General features: G+C 37.0%; 1 protein-coding gene across 5 annotated transcripts in view; it reads right to left on the reverse strand.

Moving 5' to 3' along the window:
* LOC106882633 (tensin-3) overlaps positions 1 to 23,278 on the reverse strand; it is a 255,983-nt gene that overhangs the window by 60,250 nt on the left and 172,455 nt on the right. For all 5 annotated transcript variants that reach the window (XM_089356522.1, XM_089356521.1, XM_089356525.1 and 2 more), the window contains one exon: positions 19,282 to 19,337. In XM_089356522.1, the coding sequence (XP_089212648.1) occupies positions 19,282 to 19,337 (56 nt within the window). The remainder of the gene's footprint in view (positions 1 to 19,281; positions 19,338 to 23,278) is intronic.

Consider the following 23,278-nt stretch of genomic DNA (forward strand, 5'->3'; position numbering starts at 1 on the left):
GGAATTTTAATAGCTATTAATCATAAGGCTAAAGCAATTACATTTTCTAAAACTGTAACAAAAATATTAGCTGTACAAAATATGGCAACTGATTTTGTTTTTTTTTTGTTTTTTTGGTACTGGTCAAGGGGACATAATTCACTGAGTTGACAAACATTATTTATTTGAATGGCTACAAGTTCAGATATTTTTCAACTAGCATTCCAAACCTTCTAAAATATACTGTTTTGATCTAATTTTGACTATTGATTATTTAAACAGATCTCAAAATTAAACTATTTCAGTCCTTATAACACTCACAGATACACATCAAATATAGCTGTTTATCTTTTCACATTTTCCCCATAATATTTGTATCTGCACTCCTCCTGTAACTCCAAGAAAAAAATAATTGAAGTTGTGTTTTAACAACCAATTAATACAGCTACTTTACTCGATCAAAGACTATCTTGTTTTAAGAATATTGTATAAAATAATCAAAAAATGATTTAATGTCTGTTTCAACATCCTTATATAGTCTATTTTATTCTACATCCATTTACCAATTTGTTCTTAGTTTTGCAATTCTTTCATATTTTTAAAGTCTTTAGTCTCTTTTTTTATTATTACTCATTAACAATCAAAATATGCAAATATGCTTCTCTTTACCTTCAACTTTACATAGTAAAACCTGAATATTCTAATATTCAGGAAAATACACACACACACACACACACACTATATTACATAAATTCTTGACTTAATACAATCATATACTCCCTATAAGCTAATCCTTAGTATTTCAATTATCAAATATAATTATTTCATCTGAAGTAAACCCTCAGTGAAACTACTTTTTTCTTCTTTATTTACCATAATTATAAAGTCCCTAAGACCACTACCAATGCTACTAAATAAGTTATGCTATTTCATTAGATTAAACAGTACATCATCATTTTTGATGTTCACTTTCCCATGCTTGCATGGGTGTGATAGAGTTTATTGAGGTAGATGTACTACAGCTGGATACCCTTCCTGTCACCAACTCTCACTTTGTTTACCAGCAAGGTAATATATCTCAATGGCCAGGCATGCTTTCATAGAATATTGGAAATGAATGATACTGCTTGTCTGACAGTAACACTCACTCACTATTATCATGCATTGTCAAAAGAAGGAGACATAAATATTCAGACCATCACGCTCTCTTTTACATATATGTGTGTACACATACACACACACAACAAGCTTCTCTCAGTTTCCATCCACCCAATCCACTTACAAAGCTTTGGACAAAGCTCAGGGCTACAGTAGAAGACACCCAGGTTGCTACAGAGTGAGACTGAATCCAAAATCAGGATTTACTTTTTAACAAATGCCTTTGCTAATGTTTCAACACTTTTTTCTAAATCCTCTTCTAATTGTATGCAAAGTACTAACTGCTCCTCTCATATTTTTACCTATCTTTTGTCCATCTCCCAGCATAAAACTGCATCTCCATTTCCCCACTGAGGGTTTATAGCCTTACAAACAAACTGCATGATGGCCTCACTAGTGCTGGTGACAAAAAGAAAAAAAAGCACCCAGTACATACTGTAAAGTGACTGGCATTAGAAAGGGCACGTGCAATAGAAACCCAACCAAGGCAGACACTGGAGCACAATGCAGTCCTGGGACCCAGTCAATCGAACTCATACCAGCATGGAACATGGACACTAAATAATAATGATTGATAACTCCACACACCCAATGGAAAATATTCAAATGATCTCTCCTTATTCATTTCTTAATATCTTACAACCATGCAACATTATACTTTTTACATACACCATAAAAAGTGTTTAGTCTGAGATGGAAACAGTACAGGATCCATGTACTTTCTTGCAGAGTCTCCAAGATTAATAGGAAGAGAAAAGAGAAGAAACTACAATTAAGAAGTTGCAAGCATTAGTTGACTCAGTTAAAGGTGCCCAAGAGTCAGAAGGTAGTGTTAAAAACTAAGCAACGGATTGCCTACTACCCAAGACCCAACAACATGGGCAGTCTATCGAATGGGATGGTGTACACTTAGAACTTTGGGTTGACTGAAGGCTATGATAGAAGACATTTGCCATCCTACATAGTCAGATCAAAATCAGAACCCTATGATTACAAACCAAACTCTCTAAGCACACAGCAATCCAACTGAAGTAAAAGTTCTTGAAATGTATTCCACACCATCTAAATCTAGTCATTACACCTGCCACATCACAAGACCTCTGGCACAATCCTGAGTCTGTTCTACCTCTCTGCTGACAAATACCATGTAGTTTACAGTCTGTACACACACACACACACACACACACACACTACTAGAAATCATGCACAATAATCTGTGTGATGGATAGTCATATTAAATTTCAAGCAACAAGCACCAATACACTACAGAACTTTAAAACAACAATCCACCAATTTTTTTCTGGCTCCAACCCATCTCAGTTTTCTCGTATTCTTAGATAACAATACTGCCACATACACCAACCACCAACAACAAGCAAATATTATCATTTAACCATCAGACGGGAAAGTCTAAAGTTTGGATACTAAAACGTAAATATAGTAGTGTAACTAAAATTAACTTCCACAGAGAGAAAAATGTAAACAAAACTAATATAAAATTTTTTAAAGAATTTCTGACAAACAGTCTGATGAGCTTTTAATTGTATTTTTATTATTTTTATTTTTTTCTGTATAACTTCTGAATATCAATTTAGAAATTTTATAGAAATTGTTGAAGGAGAAGTTTTACGTCTGTAATACAAGTTAATGAAGCAGGAAGTAGTAGTTTTGGATTTCTTCTCCATACAAATATAATATTGTTGTTTTGAACAAGTGCAAGTAGGTTCTCTAAAAGGACTCATGTTGGCACATAATTAGTTGAAACAATTTCTCATCTTAGTAAATTTCAATTTCTGACTTATTACTGTGCTGTGTGTGTACTTATCAAATGTAAACCACTGGGATTTTAAGAGAGTTTACTCTATTGCAAGCACTTGAACCAGACATCTAGTCCCTTTTTCACCCATTTTTTTTCCAAAGATGACCAGATTCTGCTGGGTATTGGCTATATCAATCTCTCTAATCTGGGAGACTCTGAAATGGATATGGACCCTTCCCCTCTGTATCTGACTTGTATATAAGAAAAATTATTATTTCAATGACTGAATGTAATAAGCTGGCATCAGACAAAATGTCTAGTGGTATTTTCTCCAACTCATTACATTCTGAGTTCAAATTCTGCCAAGGTAGATTTTACATTCAAGTTTAATAAAATAAACCACCAGTGAAAAATTGGGGTCAATGGAATCAATTTGACATCTTTCAAAATTGCTAGCCTTGTACCAAAATTAGAAAGACTTATTTCTATGAACAAAATACAATTAAGGGAAAACTAAAAAAAAAAAAACATAAAATTCCTGAACAGACTGTAAATGGTATGGTGTTTAATATCTTAGGTCAACAAAAGTTGGACTGACCTAAGACACAGTGGTACCGGTCAAATGCTAAAGAGTAAACTACAACTTTAGCATAGAAGATATGTACAGTAGTCACAAGCATTTTTAAGGAGTTGGTTTTTAAGCAAGTTTTTAGCATGTAATTGGTATTAAAGCTAGAACCAACTTGTGTTTCTGTAGGGAATGTTGTCATGTCGTTAAGAAGCTTACATTACAGCCACAATATTTCAGGTTCAGCCCCACTGTACAACATCTTGGGCAAGTGTCTTCTAATATAGCTCCAGGCCAACCAATGCCATGCAAGTGAATTTGGTGGATGGATGTTGTGTGGAAGCTTGCCATATATATATATATATATATATATATATATATATATATATATATATATATATATATATACACATGTGTGTCTGAGTGTCTTTCTGTTTGTCCCCACCAACCAATGCTTGACAACTGGTGTTGATCTGTATCTCCAAAACTTAGCAATTCCACAAAAGAGACTGACAGAACCCTTTAGCATTTAAATAAGCCACATCCAGCCTGAATATTCAACCTGTTTTAAGTTCAAACTGGCCAGATCCTACCTATCACACCTACCCTGCAATATCATTCTAAAAATAAAGTCATATCATTGAAATCCGGAAGATACAAGAGAGTGCATGATTAATTCCAAGCAGTGTAAATAAATAAATAAACATTACATTTGACAGAATAATCTAAATGCTAAGGTATTAAAAAAAAGAAGTACTGGGGTAGATTTGCTCAACCAAACACTCTGAGGTGGTGCTCCAGCATGACCGCAGTCCAATGACTAATACAAGTAAAAGATAAAAGACAAGATTTGAGGACTTCCAACATGAGGACACTGTTTTAAAGATAAGAGGGAGTCTGTTGAGGAAATTGTGACTACTCCATCAAGCAAATCTATTTACTATGCAGAAGTTCTTTTCACAGACTAAAAAAATTCTAGTTGTAATACTCAATGAACAAACAATAGATGAATTAGAAGACAATTATTTGTTAAATAACCAGTCTTAATTTGGAAAACAGTTAATTAAGACATGGGTACTCAAAGTAAGGGGAAAGATGTAAGAAGTTCTTGTTTATTTAGTAGATTCGGTTAAGTTTGTATGATGACTAATAAATACCAGTTCTGTGAGAACCAATGCAATGAATAAGCTAATGATGGCATTGAGTGACAGGTAAAACAACGTAAAGAAAATTGCTAGCGGGAAGGCTGGGAGCAATTACCTAGTACAGAGGGTAGAAATATTATGATGAACATTAAAAAAAGTCATTGAAAACTCCGTGTGTGTGTGTGTGTGAGAGAGAGAATGTATGTGTAGATACGTGTGTATGTATGGATGTATGTATGTATGTGTATGTATATGTGTGGGTGTGTTTGTGTGTTTACTGACTGCTTTCCATGCTGGCATGGGTTAGACAGTTTGACAGGAGTTGGTCAAGCAGAAGACTGCACCAGGCTACTGTGTGTGTGTGTGTGTGTATACATACACACACTTAGCAGTTCAGTAAAAGCGACTGATGGAATAAGTACCAGGGTCAATTAAGTTGCCTAAAATTCTTCAATATGGTGCCCCAGCATGGCCACAGTCTAATGACTGAAACAAGTAAAAAATAAAAGATATATATATATATATATATATATATATACACACACACATTAATCTTTCACAAGAATATTATTGACAGTGACTTCAAAGTTTCAGCCTGTTAAGCCATTATATATATATTTTATCTCAATTATAAGTATCCTAACTCGAGTAGACAAATAGGCACAGACATGGCAATGTGGTAAGATGTTTGCTTCCCAACCACATGGTTTGGGGTTCAGTCCCACTGCATGGCACCTTGGGCAACTGTCTACTATAGCCTTGGGCTGACCAAAGCTTTGTGAGTGGATTTGGTAAACAGAAACTGAAAGAAATATATACATATATATGTATGCATTCGTGTGTCTGTGTTTGTCCCCCTACCATCGCTTGACAACTGATGTTGGTGTGTTTACATCCCTGTAACTTAGCAGTTCGGCAAAACAGACTGATAGAATAATTACTAGGCTTACAAAGAATAAAACCTGAGGTCGATTTGTTTGACTAGACGCAGTGCTCCAGCATGGCCACAGTCAAATAGCTGAAACAAGTAAAAGAATAAAAGAATATATATTAATCTTTGACAAGAATATTATTGACAGTAACCTCAAAGTTTCAGCCTGCTAAGCCATTATATATATTATTCTTTATTTCAATTATATGAATCTCATCTTGAGTAGACAAATATTCTTGTTCTTGCATATTCTTGCACTATATGCAGATGAAAACATGCATATAATGCAAAGTTCATGTAAGTGTACACACACAAAAAGAAAGAATAGAACAGAATTAAAGACAGAGTGTGTGTGTGTGTGTGTGTGTGTGTGTGCACGCACACCCAAACACACACGTTCTTTTATTCTTTTAATGGTTTCAGTTGTAAGACTGCAGCCTTGCTGGAGCACTGCCTTAAGTATCAGACTGGAGCCTGGTGTTGCCATCCGGTTTCACCAGTCCTCAGTCAAATCGTCCAACCCATGCTAGCATGGAAAGCGGACGTTAAACGATGATGATGATGATGATGATTGGTGTAGCAGCATCATAGTCAACTGCTACAAAGGTAAAGGGGACGCTTTAGATACAAATAATTACAGAGGCATCAAGCTGTTAGATCAGGTTATGAAAGTTACAGAGAGGGTCATAGCCCAACTAATTAGGGAGCGAATCAATTTAGATGAGATGCAGTTTGGGTTCGTGCCAGGTAAAAGCACTACTGATGCCTTATTTCTAGTGAGACAGTTGCAAGAGAAATACCTAGCTAAGGATAAACCTCTGTACCTGGCTTTCGTTGACATGGAGAAAGCCTTTGACAGGGTCCCCCGATCCCTTATCTGGTGGTCAATGAGGAAACTTGGGATAGAAGAATGGTTAGTGAGAGCTGTGCGAGCCATGTACAGAGATGCTGCCAGTAAGGTGAGGGTTGGAAATGAGTACAGCAATGAATTCCGGGTAGAGGTAGGGGTCCACCAAGGTTCCGTCCTCAGCCCCCTATTATTTACCATAGTCCTCCAGGCAATCACAGAGGAGTTCAAGACAGGTTGCCCCTGGGAGCTCCTCTATGCTGATGACCTTGCCCTAATTGCGGAGTCACTATCAGAACTAGAGGAGAAGTTTCAGGTGTGGAAGCAATGTCTAGAATTGAAGGGCCTTAGAGTCAACCTAGCTAAAACCAAAATCCTAATAAGTAGGAAGATAGATAAAACACAAACCCCTTCAGGTAGATGGCCCTGCTCAGTATGTAGAAAAGGAGTAGGTAGTAACTCTATAAGATGTACCCGGTGCAAGCTATGGACACATAAGAGGTGCAGCAACATCAAAGGCAGGTTAACTAGCAAGTTAGTTTTTGTTTGTGGCAGATGTTCAGGTGCAATAAAGACTGCAAACAAACAGGAAACAACTTCTATCTCATTCCAGGGTGAAAAACTAGAGGTAGTCGATAGCTTCCGCTATCTGGGCGACCAAGTTAGTAGTGGGGGTGGGTGCGCTGAAAGTGTAGCTGCTAGAATAAGAATAGCCTGGGCAAAGTTTAGAGAGCTCTTACCCCTGCTGGCGACAAAGGGACTCTCACTCAGAGTAAAAGGCAGACTGTATGACGCATGCGTACGAACAACCATGCTACATGGCAGTGAAACATGGGCTGTAACTGCTGAGGACATACGTAAGCTCGCAAGGAATGAAGCCAGTATGCTCCGTTGGATGTGTAATGTCAATGTGAATACCCGTCAGAGTGTAAGTATCTTGAGAGAAAAGCTGAACATTAGAAGCATCAGTTGTGGCGTGCAAGAGAGACGATTGCGCTGGTATGGACATGTGGTGAGAATGGAGGAGGATAGCTGCGTGAAAAAGTGCCACACCCTAACAGTTGAGGGAACCCGTGGAAGAGGTAGGCCCAGGAAGACCTGGGCTGAGGTGGTGAGGCAAGACCTTCGTACATTGGGCCTCACCGAGGCGATGACTACGGACCGAGACCTTTGGAAATGGGCTGTGCGTGAGAAGACCCGGCAAGCCAAGTAAGATCGTTGCCAGTGCCCCTGGACTGGTTCTTGTGCGGGTGGCACATGAGATGCACCATTTTGAGCGTGGCCGTTGCCAGTACCGCCTGACTGGCTCCTGTAGGATTTTCGAGCGAGATCGTTGCCAGTGCCCCTGGACTGGCTTGTGCGGGTGGCACATAAAAGACACCATTTCGAGCGTGGCCGTTTTCGTGCGGGTGACACGTAAAAGCACCCACTACACTCTCTGAGTGGTTGGCGTTAGGAAGGGCATCCAGCTGTAGAAACTCTGCCAAATCAGACTGGAGCCTGGTGTTGCCATCCGGTTTCACCAGTCCTCAGTCAAATCGTCCAACCCATGCTAGCATGGAAAGCGGACGTTAAACGATGATGATGATGATGATGATATATAGTTCAGTAATATATATCCTATCTCCAGTATATACAAATATTCTTGTTTTTGTATACTCTTGTTGTATACAGATGCACATGTGTATGTATGCAAGCTTCATCATGCTTGTGTATGAAAGAGAGAGAGGGGGGAGAGAGAGAGAGAGTGTGTGTGTGTGTGTGTGTGTGTGTGTGTGTGTGTGTGTGTGTGTGTGTGTGTGTGTGTGTGTGTGTGTGTGTGTGTGTGTGTGTGTGTGTGTGTGTGTGTGTGTGTGTGTTTGAAAGCTCAAGAGATAGAAACAGGATGCACAAAAAGATAAAAAAAAGGTAAAGAGGCCTATTAGTGCGCGTGCAGAGAAGCCAGTTGATTCATGGCTGGGCAAAGAGAGACGACTTCATCATGCCTCGTACAATTCTATAGCACAGAATATCTGTTGAAGAATTTCATAAGTTCATTCCACTCGTCAGATGTACACAGAAGCTGCTGAAGTGTATTTGATAACAGAGGCTTCTGGAAGAGGAGTGATACATTAGAATCATAGAACTAATATGCAAACATAAATATATGAAAACCACTTAAGCGATGCATGCCTTAAAAGAGATTAAGCGATTCCATCAACTCCATTCCAAAGTCAAACTGGTTCCATATAACATGTATCCATAGCCATTTTTCTTTACATAGTAAGAATTTAACCCCTTTAGCACTGAGATTATTCTTTTAAATGTAGTGTTTGTTTATTCATATTCATTTGAATTTAATCATGCATTATCTCGTAGCTTTGAGATTTCGATGATGAGACTATAGGATAGGTGTGAGAGGCCTGATCTGGTCAATTTAAATACTATGAAGGGTTGAAAGTGTGTGTGTGTGTGCGTGTGCGTGTGTGTGTGTGTGTGTGTGTGTGCATACATGCATGTGTATAAGAAGGAAGCATGGCTGTATGGTTAAGAAGCCTGCTTTGTAACCACATGGTTTTGTGTTCAGTTCCACTGCGCAGCACCTTGGGTAAATTTCTACTATAACTCCAGGTTAACCAATGCCTTATGAGTGAATTTGGTAGATGAAAACTATGTGGAAGCCCATCATATATGGTGATCTTTCAGAGTATTTGGCAATGTCGATAAAAATATTTTTATTTCTTTAATGATTTTCCAGCTGAATTGCTTATTGTTTACATATATTTTGCGTATGTATGTGTTTATGTGTGTGTGTTTATATCATTGCTATTATGTTAAACTGCTGTATGTCCAAATATGGCCAGCCAGTTCTTTTTGTCAAACTATTGTATTTCCAGTTGCTTCAGATGCCAAGATAACAAAAATTATCAAAGTGTCATACAACAGTTTTGCTATAGAATGGTGAAACTATTTTTTAGTTTTCTGAAAAAGCAACATTTTGGACTTACGACACTTTTGCATAATAGCAACAATATGTATATTTGTGTAAGTATATGTATGTGCTTATGTGCATGTATGTATGCTTGTGTAAGAGAGAGTGTGTGTGTGTGTGTGTGTGTGTGTGTGTGTGTGTGTGTGTGTGTGTGTGTGTGTATGTGTGAATACTACCACCATCACTACTTGACAGCTTGTGTTGGTTTGTTTATGGCCCTGTAACTTAGAAGCTATATTCATTACAAGTAGGTTGGATGTGTCTGCCAAGTGCCCTTTCAACAACATTCTTCAACCTAGTCATATTCATGAACCCTATCAAACACACCAAGTTTTTTCTTAGTTTTACACCTGCTTACCCATAACCATCAAAGTTTATGAAAATATTTATCATTTCCTATTTAAAATACTGCAAATGTAATTATCTCTCCTCTTTCCCAACCCTTCTCTTTAATGTAGAGATTGAGGCTTCATATAACCAACCCTTTTTCCTCACCCTATCCAAACCTAATAATGTTCATATAAATATCGTTATAAATCCAGTATGCAAAGGTTAATTTCTTCCTCGCTAACATACTGTCAAAGAGTCCAGGTTCCTATGTCCTTAATCATAGACATATGAAATGACAACTAGAGACCACCATCCCATGCTTTTTGTATGCAAGCCAGTAAAGCTTGGTCTAAGCACTCTAATAACAAGAATGCATCAGTAGAGAAGTTTAATCAATGATTTACCTTTACTCAATAAAATTAACTGATGTTATCAACACTGCTATATAAAACTAAATAGACTTCTTGAATCAACCACCATAACAACAATAACACAAACAACAACAAAGGGTTTCTTCTTGGAGTTGTGTAGCAATGAAATATGGGTAATGAATTTATGTGAAGGTGCATGGCTTAGTAGTTAGGTTCCAGGACTGGGCTGTGTGTTGTTTTCTTAAGCAAGGCACTTTATTTCACATTCCTCCAGTTCACTCATCTGTAGAAATGAGTTATAATGTCACTGGTGCCAAGCTGTATTGGTCTTTGCCTTTTCTCTGGATAACATTGATGGTGTGGAGAGAAGAGGCTGGTATGCATGGGCGACTGCTGGTCTTCCATAAAACAACCTTGCCCAGACTTGTGTCTCAGAGGGACTGAAGGGGTTCATGACTGAAGGGGTTCTTTGATGAATTAATGCAAAGAAATGTGCTGAATGTGGCTTTGTTGTATGTGTCTTGAAAACTTATGAGAAACGCAAGTAATTGGGGTACTGATACAGACAATGTGAAAAGAGGATCTATGATCTGAAGGAAGATTTTGATTTAGAAGCAGAATGCTAGACTTCATAAATGAGATAATATAACAATATGAAAATTTGTGGAAATATGTTACAAATCCATCAAACTTGTATCAGCATGAAAAAATCATGTTAAACTGACACCAATTAAAAAAATTGGTGGGACAGTCTTCAATCGTGGAGTGGTGACTTGTGTGTGTCAATAGCCCTCGGAACTATGTCAGTGGATAACAAGCTTCTGGTAGAGGACAGGTCAAACAGTGGAGGCCAGACTAATATGGACCACCTCTTCTCAAAGGTAAATATAGGTTTGCCAACACCTCTATTTGCAAAAAAAGTTAAAAGAAGTATCAATGATACTGCTGTTAAGGTGGCGAACTGGCACAATCGTTAGCAGGCTGGGCAAAATGCTTAGCGGTATTTCGTCTGCCGCTACGTTTTGAGTTCAAATTCCGCTGAGGTCAATTTTGCCTTTCATCCCCTTGGGGTCGATAAATTAAGTACCAGTTACGCACTGGGGTCGATGTAATTGACTTAATCCCTTTGTCTGTCCTTGTTTGTCCCCTCTATGTTTAGCCCCGTGTGGGCAATAAAGAAATAAGAAGTATTATCAATGATAATTAAAATTCAACAACATGGAGAGGAAAGCCTTACAGCTCAGAGTTGAGAACAGTGGTGTAAGGTAATTGATAGCTTATGCTCCATAGGGAACAAAGGGCTTAAGTAATTAGTAAGCATAGACAGTGAAGAAGTTTTTGTATGGGCCACATAATAGAAGCTACTGGAAAGACGTGCAGTAAAGATGAGCTCCTGGCAAGTCAAATTTGAGACTAGGTTTTAACTGCTGGTTTTTAGCCCGTTTCAGAGCATTCTTATTCATGCAATCTCATTTCTCTTCTCTTAATAAACCAAGAGAAAATCAAGAACTCAAAGGAGTAGCTCAATTTGTACCCTCTCAAGATACTTGTAAAAAAATTGTAAAAAACACCTTGAAGAAAATGGCCACAAAGGGAATGGTTATTAAACAGAAAACTAAGGGGACAGAAGGAACTAATTTAACTACGTTCATTCATCACCAAGAATCTAGTTGTACACTCAATTAACATCACTGGCACCAATAGCAACAATAACAATATTTACTTCAGTAATTATAAGCTACCAGGACATCGTCCTGTTGTTGCTTTTTTCTGGCAGATGGTTCTAGCATAATTTTTGTTGTCTTTGTTTTTGCTGTCTTTATTTCGGTTTTCTTCTTCGAAGGCAGTTTAGTTTTCATTCAAATTATTTTTCAGCAGTACACCAAACATACCCTTAAGACAAAGTTTACCCTCCATTTTCCACACCACTTCAGAAATTCAATTAGTAACACCTCCAACTACAAGTATAAGATTTCTATCAAAGAAAAGCTTCCAAATGTTTTTTTTTTGACACTCCCCAAGAACAAATTGTAGGAGATTATATAGGGGCAGGGCTGTCTTACAATTTACTACAAAACAAGCCCTTTTCAAAGAACTTTACATTACTGATTAATCCAAAGTTTAACACTAAATATATTACAGGTAGTGATTACTGTTTTAAGAAGTTAAAAAAACGAAAGAGAGAGAGAGAGAGAGAGCAAGTTAAATAGCTATGTGAAAACTTCTGGTATGAATTAAGATCCAAATTCCGAAGGGAGCACAGTATTGGGAGAAGAGAAATAGAGGAGATGAGTGGGGAGTGAAAGTTTGGTTCATTAAAAGAGGTATAAAAATAGCCGAGATTGGAATGCTGCAAGTATTTTTAACTGGTTTATTTCTGAGGATACAGAAGTACTTGGTTGGATACAGCAATGTAAAACTAATGAAACAAAACTAGTACACACACACACACTACAGTACACATATTCAACAGCATACATACACTCTCATACATACACACTACAGCATGCATGGATGCAAAACATATCATGTCATATACACATACAGTTACAAATATGAATATACTATTTCCCATTTATAAACATACACATTTACACACAACATTTTACACTAACACACACACCACCCACACTATTTACACACTCTTGCATGAACAGACACACATCACACATTAACATAAAGATAGATTCCTGGGTGAAGAGATGAGAAAAAAGAAAGGCAGAGTTTCAGAACCATATGGCTGAATGACATTCCCAGAATTCTAATATAATTAGCAGTGATGTTTAAGTTTGTAGAAGGAGGGGGTTCTGAGAGTCTGAAGGAAGGGAAAGGTAGCAGATGTCATATTAATTAAGAGTCTCTAACGAAACTAAAATTAAACCAGAAACTGAATCATTTGAAACTGTTTTGTTGATGTAGCAGGTTGAGAAAAATCTCTAAATGGAAATCCTATACTTCCTTGACACAACCAAGGAAGGATGTTACTGTTTTTGATTTGTTTCAAGAAGCACAAGGTTAAATTGTTATAATCCAGTCTATTAATCTTATCATATGACATTATTAGATTTAATTCTCATTAGCAACAACAAGCCAAGATACCATTTATATCATAGGTGAAGAGCCTTTTTAGTACATGGGGTGAGTTCTAAGTATATAAGAACCTTGGTGTGTTAGAAGGAAACAATAGGGTGCAGCTGCTTGGATGCTGATGATGGGGCACAGCTGACAGGGCATTTAGCCTTGTTTTAGTGACAATACTTTTTGGCACAAGAGGCAAAAACACTCACACATATGAATGCAAAATTACACACATACAGATAGCCATTGCAGATTTGCCTAGACCAATACAACTGGCAGGGTAGCTGTTGTTATACAGCTACCAAGAACGACAATGGTCAGTTTAAAAATTTGGTGAGGAAGGGTTTATTTTGAAGGAAAAAGTTAGAATTGATCAAAATGTTTACAACAGGATTCTGGGAGGTGAAATGCAGCAGATGCAACAAGAAGAGGCAAGAAGTAACTTCATTACTATGACCTGTGGTCAACAGGCCAGTAAACCATTTCAGTCTTCTTTTTATCCATTTCATTTGAGAGGGGGATAAATGTTACACAATCTCACCAATCCTTTCTCACAAATTTCAAACTCAAAGGCTATGTAACAAATCAATATTAACATACACTTAAGGCGGCAAGCTAGCAGAATCGTTAGCACTCAGGGCAAACTACTTAATGGTGTTTAATTTACATTCCGAGTTCAAATTCAGCCAAGGTCGGCTTTGTCTTTCATCCTTTTGGAGTCGATTAAATAAATACCAGTTGAGCACTAGGGTCAGTGTAATTGACTTACTCCCTGCCTCAAAATTGCTGGCCTCTTGCCAAAATTTGAAACCAATATTAACATACACGACCATATCTCTGAACCTGCTTTTATTTTTCTGTGCCATGCTTGCAGGTGCAAGCACTCACACAAATCAAAACTTTCAAATACTCTCATCACGACTGTGAGTGTGAGTGACTGACTGTATAAGTATGGGTGTGTGAGTATTTGGATGCAAAAGAATGTGTATTTAAGTATGTATGAGTGCACTTGAATGAGCATGTCCTTATGTGTCCTGAATAAAAAAGGTGAGTGTTTTACAGTTCCCGCATTGATGGAATGTGAGACTGGTCTACATTGCTTCTGCATGCTTCTCCAAGTGCACATCCATATACTACACTCCCACACATTTTTCTGAATCCAAGGAATAAACCTAGTCATGATTATAATGGACAGATTAAGTTATTATTGTTATTGTGTTATGGCAGGGAGCTGGCAGAATCGTTATCTTGCTGGGCCAAATGCTTAGCAGCATTTCGTCCATCCTAAAGTTGAGTCTAAATTCCGCCCAGGCCCAATTCATCTTTCATCCTTTCAGGGTCAGTAAAATAAGTACTGGTCGAGTATTGGGGGTCAATGTAATCGACTATCCTGCTCCCCCAAATTCCAGGCTTTGTGCCTATAGTAGAAAGGATCATTATTATCATTATCATTATTATTATTGTGGCCTTGTGCCAAAGTTTGAAACAATAACTGTTGTCGATATTATTGTCATTATTTTCAAAACATAAATCCCACAAGTTACTTCTAAGCTTTCAGTTGGCTAGCTCCATCTTTGAATTTTTTTTTTTTAATCTTATTTTCTTTTGTTTGACTTAGAGCTGGAAAAGTAGTACCAATGACCATTTTCAAAGCTTCTGAGACTGATAGGAGAAAAGTTGGGGAGTACAAAGACCTGGATCCAAAGATTGCAATGTTTTAGGATCTGGATCTTATGTGCTTGTAAGGAAATCTTATGTGCTTGTAAGGAAATCCTTGACATGCACCAAAGGGGCAAGTGGTGGTGTTAAACTAGGTGACAGATAAAGACTTCCATACACAAGCTGACTAGGGATACTAAACAACAGCTACTTTGGGACTGTCTCTCATTACATTGCTTATACAATCAGAAAAGACTTCTTTTCAAAAGCTGGTTTGAACAAGTGTTTTCTCTTTCATCACGCAAAAACTCCCTCTTCTCTACTTTTCCGTTTTCATCACTGCCTTCTGTAATTTTGTCCTAAAATGTATCTGCTAATGTTCAACTGAATTGGGTCTCTGAATCAATTTCCATTCCAAAGTGTAACCCGTTCATATCACTTATACTACTAATGTACTTGAGGAAAAGATGATTGTCATTGTCACATTTAAGTTAAAAGAAATCAATCTCTCATTCCTTTAATGTGCGTTTACTTTATGCACTAGACACAGGGGAAACATGAACGTCATACAATCCTCTCTCTTCTTCCTTCCTTCCCTTAATATGTATAGTAGCCAATAAAGGAAAGAGACCTCTATTTCTATTGATAAATATATTAACATTTGCCTCAAGAATTCTCTATAATGACAGGATATATTCTATTTAAGAGACAGGATAGTTTCAAGTGGTCATAGGACAGAAACAGTCTGATGAAGTCAAACACACAAAAGCTGAGTCACTGACCTTTCCCTCTCCCTATCTCATCTTCACCAACTTACACTAAAAATGAATAAAAATAGAAGTCTCTCCTTCCACTATCACTTTCATTTTATTTTCTTAGTCTAAGCAATAATATTAAACCACTCCACTTTTACCAACCTCCTTCACACACTTTCCTTCCTCTATTTAGCTCAAAAAATATTTCCCTCACATTTTTCACATGACCAAAATTTCATCACAAAGGTTGAGTTTCCTCTTCAGGTCTAGAGAACATTTCAGGCTAAAGCAACTGTTTCTATAACCTTTACAATACCAGCCCCCAAAGATTACCCCACAAAGTCTCATGTTACCAACCCACCAAAGATCATGCCTGATCCAAAATTATCAGCTTGTCTACAATCACTCAAGGCCACCCCTAATCTATATTCCAATCCATTCAATACTGTCCCTGGTTCCATGTTACCAACTTACCCGTGACCATCCAAGTTCATAATCACCATATTAAAGAATTCATATTTAAAATGATAATGTGAAACGTAGGAAGGAGTTGATTTTTTTAATTCAAAAGCATTTGTTTTATTTTCATTGTTGTACTCCAGACACCAGCATATCATTTCATTGACTGGGTACACTGTGACAATTTGGCTATATTCAACTCAGCTGCTTGTTCAGTTTATTTCATTATGTTTAAAGTTCATGATTGTGAGAGAGATAAGCAAAGACAGTTTGGTGCATGGGAGCTTCAATTCCTCAATACTTCATTTATACATAAGTTAAAAGCAGAAACTACAAGATGTAGAAGAATAAATTTGGCTTTCTTCACCATCTTCTCACACCCCTCTCTCTCTCTCTCTCTCTCTTCCCCTGACTGAGGTACTGCAAGATGCCAATTTCTGTTCCTCTACTCATATCCTAACCTCTCATCTGGCACAAAGCCACTTTCTTGAACACTATTCCTTGCCTCAGCTGCCGGTGCCACATAAAAAGCACCTAGTACACTCTGTAAAGTGGTTGGCATTAGGAAGGGCTTCCAGCTGTAGAAATCATGCTAAAGCAGGGGATGAACTTGGCAGTCTTCTGGTTTGCTGGCTCCTGCCAAATTGTCCAACCCATGCCAGCATGGAAAACAGACATTAAACGATGAAGACTACTGGCCTAGTATAGTTAATCTCTTTCTATTTTATCATGACAATAATTTAAAATCCATTGACATGCCACTAATCCTTCACAGTAGCTTCACTCAAAATAGGGACATACTTCTTTTGTTTAATTCAAAAGATTAACAAAACAGCATCCAGCTTAACTCTAACACTTCATTAAGACAGCCAAATTTTTAGAGAATTATTCAAGCAAAGCTAACAACAAATAAAAACTTGGTTTGAATAAACCTAAATATATAGTGTTTAGCACAAGTTAACTGCTTTGAATTAACACCAGTATTTGACTGGTATTTTATTTCTCAACTCCAAGTAGATGAAAAACAAATGTGTACTGGGTGTCTTTTACATGCCAATGACATGTAAAAGATAGTCAGTCGGCTCTGTAGAGTAGTTGACAATGTCCAGCAAGTTCACCATCATTCATTCACCACAGGCCAAGTTCAGCATCATCAAGTCACTTTTTTTTCAATAAAATAGTTTTTAACTATTAATGGTGAGATACTATGGATATATTTTCTTGGTAAACTTTCCTTGTGATGAACTTTCCCTGCAGTGAATTGATTGTGGTGGACTTACCAGTAATTGTAGTTGACATTAGGAAAGATATCCAGCTGTAGAAACCAAGCCAAAACAGACTGAGGTCCAGTGCAGCTTACCATCTTCAGGCAACCCATTTAACCCAAGCCATCATGGGAAAACAGACGTGAAATGATGATGATGATAAATGTAAAGAGTTGCTAACTAAATATTACAAAACATTCAGTTCAAGGCTCTACTGATTTAGCTATCCTCTGCAGAAGTTAGACATAAAGCTCATTACTCTTCAACAAATATTAACTTCACTAAACTTTTTAGCATTATTTTTGAGTGTTACCCTATCCTACAGTCGCTTCATTCAATGGTTGTTCCAGTAGAGAAAAATAACAGCAGCTACTAAGAATGACAGCTACTGACTGCCAAATCTATTCTTTCTTTTTTAGCACATCTTGGATTATTTCAACATCTCAGATTTTCCTCAGCTTCAATGCAAAAGAATACATATGTGAAATGTGTGAGAGAGACAGAGAGACAGTGAGAGAAAGAGAGAGATGTGTCTGATAATTTCAGTGGATCACATTATTTGCTAGCCTATGTGAATGTGTATAGATGTGTAAATATATGCATATGTGTGTGTGTATATAGCTATCTATCTATCTATCTATCTATCTATATATATATATATTTATAGTGTAATGTGTGTGTGCATATATATATATATATATATATATATATATATATATATATATATGAGTGTTTAAGCTATGTATGTGTGTGTATATATAGTCTGTGAGTATGTGCTGGTACTCAGATGTGTGTGTGTGTGCGAGAGAGAGAGAGACTGATTTTATGTTCCAATGTTGGTGTTCCTTACTCCAAAGAATGACAATACATAGAATAATCTTTGAGGTGTGTTTCTTTACAAATTCCACTCAAAACTTGCCACCCCTACCCTGCCCCCATTTTCTTTTAGTCTTCACTTTCAGAGCTACCCACCCTATTTGTTTTTCAACACTGGATGGAATTGTTGTAAATATTCATGTTAGTTTATAAATAGTTCTTAACAAAACATCACTCCCTCCCTCTATTCCTTTTCTTTCTTTCTCTCTCACCCTTTCCACCTCCCCCACAAGAATGTTGACCAAAGATGCCTTCACCCAGCACATCCTGTTACTCATTTTTCCTTGGTAAAAAACAAATTTTTTAAATATTGGAGCCATCATGGATTACTATGGTAGGAACAACAACAGCAATTAGAATAGTCGCCACCATCAAATTTATCTTCACCACCACCACTATCACAATACTTCTTATCTTTACAGCTACTTTCTAAAACCTCTTGTCTCCACAATCACCACCCAGCACTCCATCACCACCGACACCACCACCATCAGTATCATAAAGAACAGTTGGTGTTCATCATTGAAATATCCACACCTAATACTCCAAAAAAAAAAAGGGGGGGGGGGGGACAACAAGACAGCCACTGCCCCCATCCCCTGCTACTGTAGCTGCCACCGCCAACACCACCCATATAAACACTGAGTAAAGCAGTTCGCTAAGTGTTTATATTTCTGTAGCTATTTCTGGGATAGATGCTAGTTATTTTAGTTTCCTTTGCACATGATTCCCTTCCTGGTTGTAATTGTAAACAGGCAAGTAGGCCCCTGCAGACCATTTTTGGTGAAGCTTCCTCAGAAATGCTCACTCCAATGGTCATTACAAAGTAAGATATTTTCAACAAGAAATTTAGCAAAATAAAGTTCCATATGAAAAGCAGATGGCAGAGCATCTACCAACAGCACCTATAAGGAATAGTGCAAATATTCAGACAGATGCACAACTAGCAATAAGTGTGATTCATTCTACACACACACACAAGTGCAGGTGTGGCTGTATGATTTAGAAGCCCGCTTCCCAAATGTATGGTTCCAGGTTCAGTCCCACTGTATAGAACCTTGGTTGTATGGCATTCTATAGTATAATACAACACTAGTAAAGTCTAATATGGTAAAACATTAAATACTTACTTTGTTATTATATTCCGTAGATCCGACATGTTTTCTTCAGAGGTGGGTGAAGCCAACTGTAAAATATAAATAAATAAATAATTAATATGATGGTGATGATGAAATCTTCTTTAAGTATTTGCAGATTCAGTGAATCAACACAAAAGCATCATGAGGGTTGCAAATGTCTAACAGGGAATATCTTTGCTTCAGCAGCATATTAAGTATTTATAACCCTTTTAGCATTCAGATTACCCTGACAAATCTAATGTTTATTTATTCACATTGCTCTGAATTAATCATGCATTACCCTGTAGCTTTACAATTTTGATGATGTGATTGTTTATTTTTAGAATCTCATTATAGGGTAGGTGCGAGAGGCCAGATCTGTCCAATTTGAACATAAAATTAGGAAGAATACTAGAACCAAAAACAGCTAAAATTTTAAGCATAAATAAACAATCAATGTTCTGATACGTACAAATATACCTTATTGATTCATTTTTCATTTACTAATCTGACAAGCTATTGCTGAGATTTATTAAGACCAAAATATATAGAGAGTTAACACTCATGTTTGATAAAGTCAGATTAAAATTATATTTAACACTGACTTAATTTCTTCTCACTCATTTGCTTGGTCATTCTTTTATGTACATTTTTCTATGGATTGGATGAAGGCTTATTATTCACGAATTATTTTATAACTGGAAGCTTTTCCTGTTGCTAACCCTTAACCGTTTTTAAGGGATCTTTTTTATATTCCACTTATCTTTGAAAGAACTGTGCTGCAGGATGTGTAGTTAATAAGGAGTTTCAACATAATGTCACCATTCTGCCCAAACAGTTTAATATGAAGACAGAATGTAAATATTCACACAAACACACAACATACTTCCATACAGTTTCCATCTACCAATTCCACTCACAGGGCATTGGTCAGGCCTGAAATTACAGTAAAACAGGGGTTCTCAGCTGGGGTCCATATAAGATTTTGTTTTTAAAGTGTATGTACAATAAATTGCTTAAATTTCTACGATACACAAAATATTAAATTTCTTCTTTTTATACAATTCCTAATAATATTTAATTATAAAAATACGGGATTTTTTTTTATTTATATATATTGAATGGCTATGAAGGTCTAGTGGAGTAAAATTGGAATTAAAGGGACCCACAGACAAAAAATGGTTGAGAACCACTGCAGTAGAAGATACTCACATTCAGATTACTATCATCATCATTCTCGTTATTTAACATCCACTTTCCACACTGGCATGGGTTGGACAGTTTGACCAAGAACTGGCAAGCTGGGAGGCTGCACCAGGCTCCAATCTGATTTGGCAAGGTTTCTACAGCTGGATGCCCTTCTTAATGCCAACCACTCCGAGAGTGTAGTGGGTGCTTTTTACATGCCACCAACACAGGAGCCAGTCAGGTGGCACTGGTATCAGCTACACCTGAATGTAACTTTTTACGTGCCGCTGGCACAGGTGCCAGAGAGGCAGCAATGGCGACAATATCTTGAATTAATCTTGCCAGTCTAAAAGCTTAAGGATTATAGGGCCACACACAGGGAGATAGAACTTGAAACCACATGATTATAAAGTGAATTTTTTATTCACACATTCATGCAATCATTACTACACATAGCTAAGTTTTGTTATTATTTTTTTTCTACACTCGCTACATTTAGTCTAAGGGCCTTAAAGTGACTGGGTAATTTCCCTCGCTCATGCATAAAACATATACAACAAATCCCAAAGTTATTTACATCCACCCCCACCACCGTGCTATATCCCCCTCTCTGCCACATGCAATCACTGTCGTTAAAGTCATCACCAATCACTACATTCTGTGAAAATTAGGTGACTGTGCCAGTGGTTGAAAGCAAAAAACAAAAACTTTCTATTTTTGTTCTTTTGAATACAAAAAGACAATAGATAGGTTCAAAAGAGGAGTAGGTTTCTAGTGTAAAATACATGGATTCCTCTACTATAGAGGCCAACAGTGAAGCTAAAGTTGGATGGGGTCACATGACCAGAACAACCCTGACTCCCCCACCCTAACCCCTACACATATCACTTATTGTTCATTAACAATATTGTTCCAGTAAACTGGGGGAACAGAATGAAAGGTTCATGATGAGAAAGGTCAGTGGTTTATTATTTTGAAGGGGTAAATCAAAGGTCTTGTTGTTATGAGGATACAATAGAATATCAGTATGCTAAGTGCTTAGGTAATTGATAAAGTCAGGGTAGGGAACAGATGAAGGAGCAGGGAAGTTTCACAAAAAGCAATAGTAAATTGTTAGTAATGACTTTCTGACACTTAGTTAATTCTTGATCCTTATAAAGGTCAGAGGAAACATAAGGGGGTGGTTGGAGTGGGGGATGGAATTATCATTCTGAAATAGGGAATTGATAATCATAATGTCATTGAGAAAAAGGATGATGCTTGCCTTAAAGAAAGAACTGAAATAGATGAATAAGTTTGGAAATAATGATTCTTTTTACATTGGCACAACGTCACAAATTTGAAGAGGATAAGTATTTTTATTCAAATTCACTTCAGTAAATGACTGATATCATTTTAATGAACTTTGAAAAGAGAAGGTACAGTAAACTCCGACATGATTTGACTTAATAAAATACTTGAGTAAACATAAGCTTGGTAGCTTAGTGTCCCAGCTGTCCCATGGAATTTTGTAGAACCGGACATGAAAAAAACAAGTCTAATATAACCACTCTAAAATAATTCAATGTTAGTACCAGCAGAGTGTTTGACTAATTAAAATGATTACCATGATGTACTACCATGACGTACAGTGTCGTTCTTACATGCAATATTTCCATGAGTAGCATGGACAGATTTCCTGTGTAGCACCATGGTAAAGTACCATCTTTTCCAAACAAATACTACATAAGTAGTATATGTTTTCTCCAGGGAAACATTTTTCATAAGTGCATTGGAAGTGTCTACTTCAAAGGATCATACTTTATAAGTACACAGAAGTGTCATGTCTCATTTAATACAAGACACTTTTATAGATATGATTTGTCATCTTTCATGTAAAGAGAAGAATACTTTATTTTTTGTTACCATCTACATTTCCAGGTTTGCATGACTCGGATGAAATTTGAGGCAGATTTTTCTATGGTCAGATACCCTTCTTGCTAACCCTTGTTTCGAAGTATATTAATATTTCCCTATGACGTTTTCGCAGAAGATTGGAAACAAAGGACACCACGTGCATGACAGTGATACTTTTTTTTTTTTATCAGTTTCTGCTCCAAGCAGTGGCCATGCTGGAGCACCGCCATTTTGCTGCACTGTTATTATTGAGAGCTTCCTCTGATATGTGGCATTTGGTGAATAAGGGAGTTTGATGTCGCTCTCCTGTCATGAGGTGGATTCATCTGGGACTTTTGGCAGGAAGAGATCCAATTTTGTTTTGAAAACATCAACATCCACTTGGTGTAGGTCCCTCAGGTTCTTTGGCACCTGCATTGATGTTTAACAGATGGTATTAGCATTCTCTGTTCATTGACCATATAATACCAAAGTAGTATAACATTGATTGTCATCCAGATAATACCATAATGGTATAAAGGAACTTATGGCCCACATAATACTAAAGATGTTCTTTGGGCAGTTGATATCACAGATATACAAAAATGAAGTTTGCCCAATAATGAACAAATTGATTCCTATGATGCAGTTGCTACTGACACTGTTAAATTATTGAGGTAATTAATGACAAATAGAAGAACAAATATGGCATTAACTAAGAATTTATTGATGATACTAACTACTGATAGTACCAATGAATTTCAAATGATTAACTATTATTCAATAACTGTCATAACTAATCACCAGAAGTGACTAACTATTCACTACTAATCCATTGAGAGATTAAACTAAGGTCAATGACCACTAATCTACTGAAATTATATTGCCCATTAATCAATGAGGTTAATACAACAGTCAGAGCTGATCATAGATTTAACACACCACC

This window comes from Octopus bimaculoides, chromosome 8, assembly GCF_046866305.1.
Source record: "Octopus bimaculoides isolate indiv1 chromosome 8, ASM4686630v1, whole genome shotgun sequence".
Lineage (NCBI taxonomy): Eukaryota > Metazoa > Mollusca > Cephalopoda > Octopoda > Octopodidae > Octopus > Octopus bimaculoides.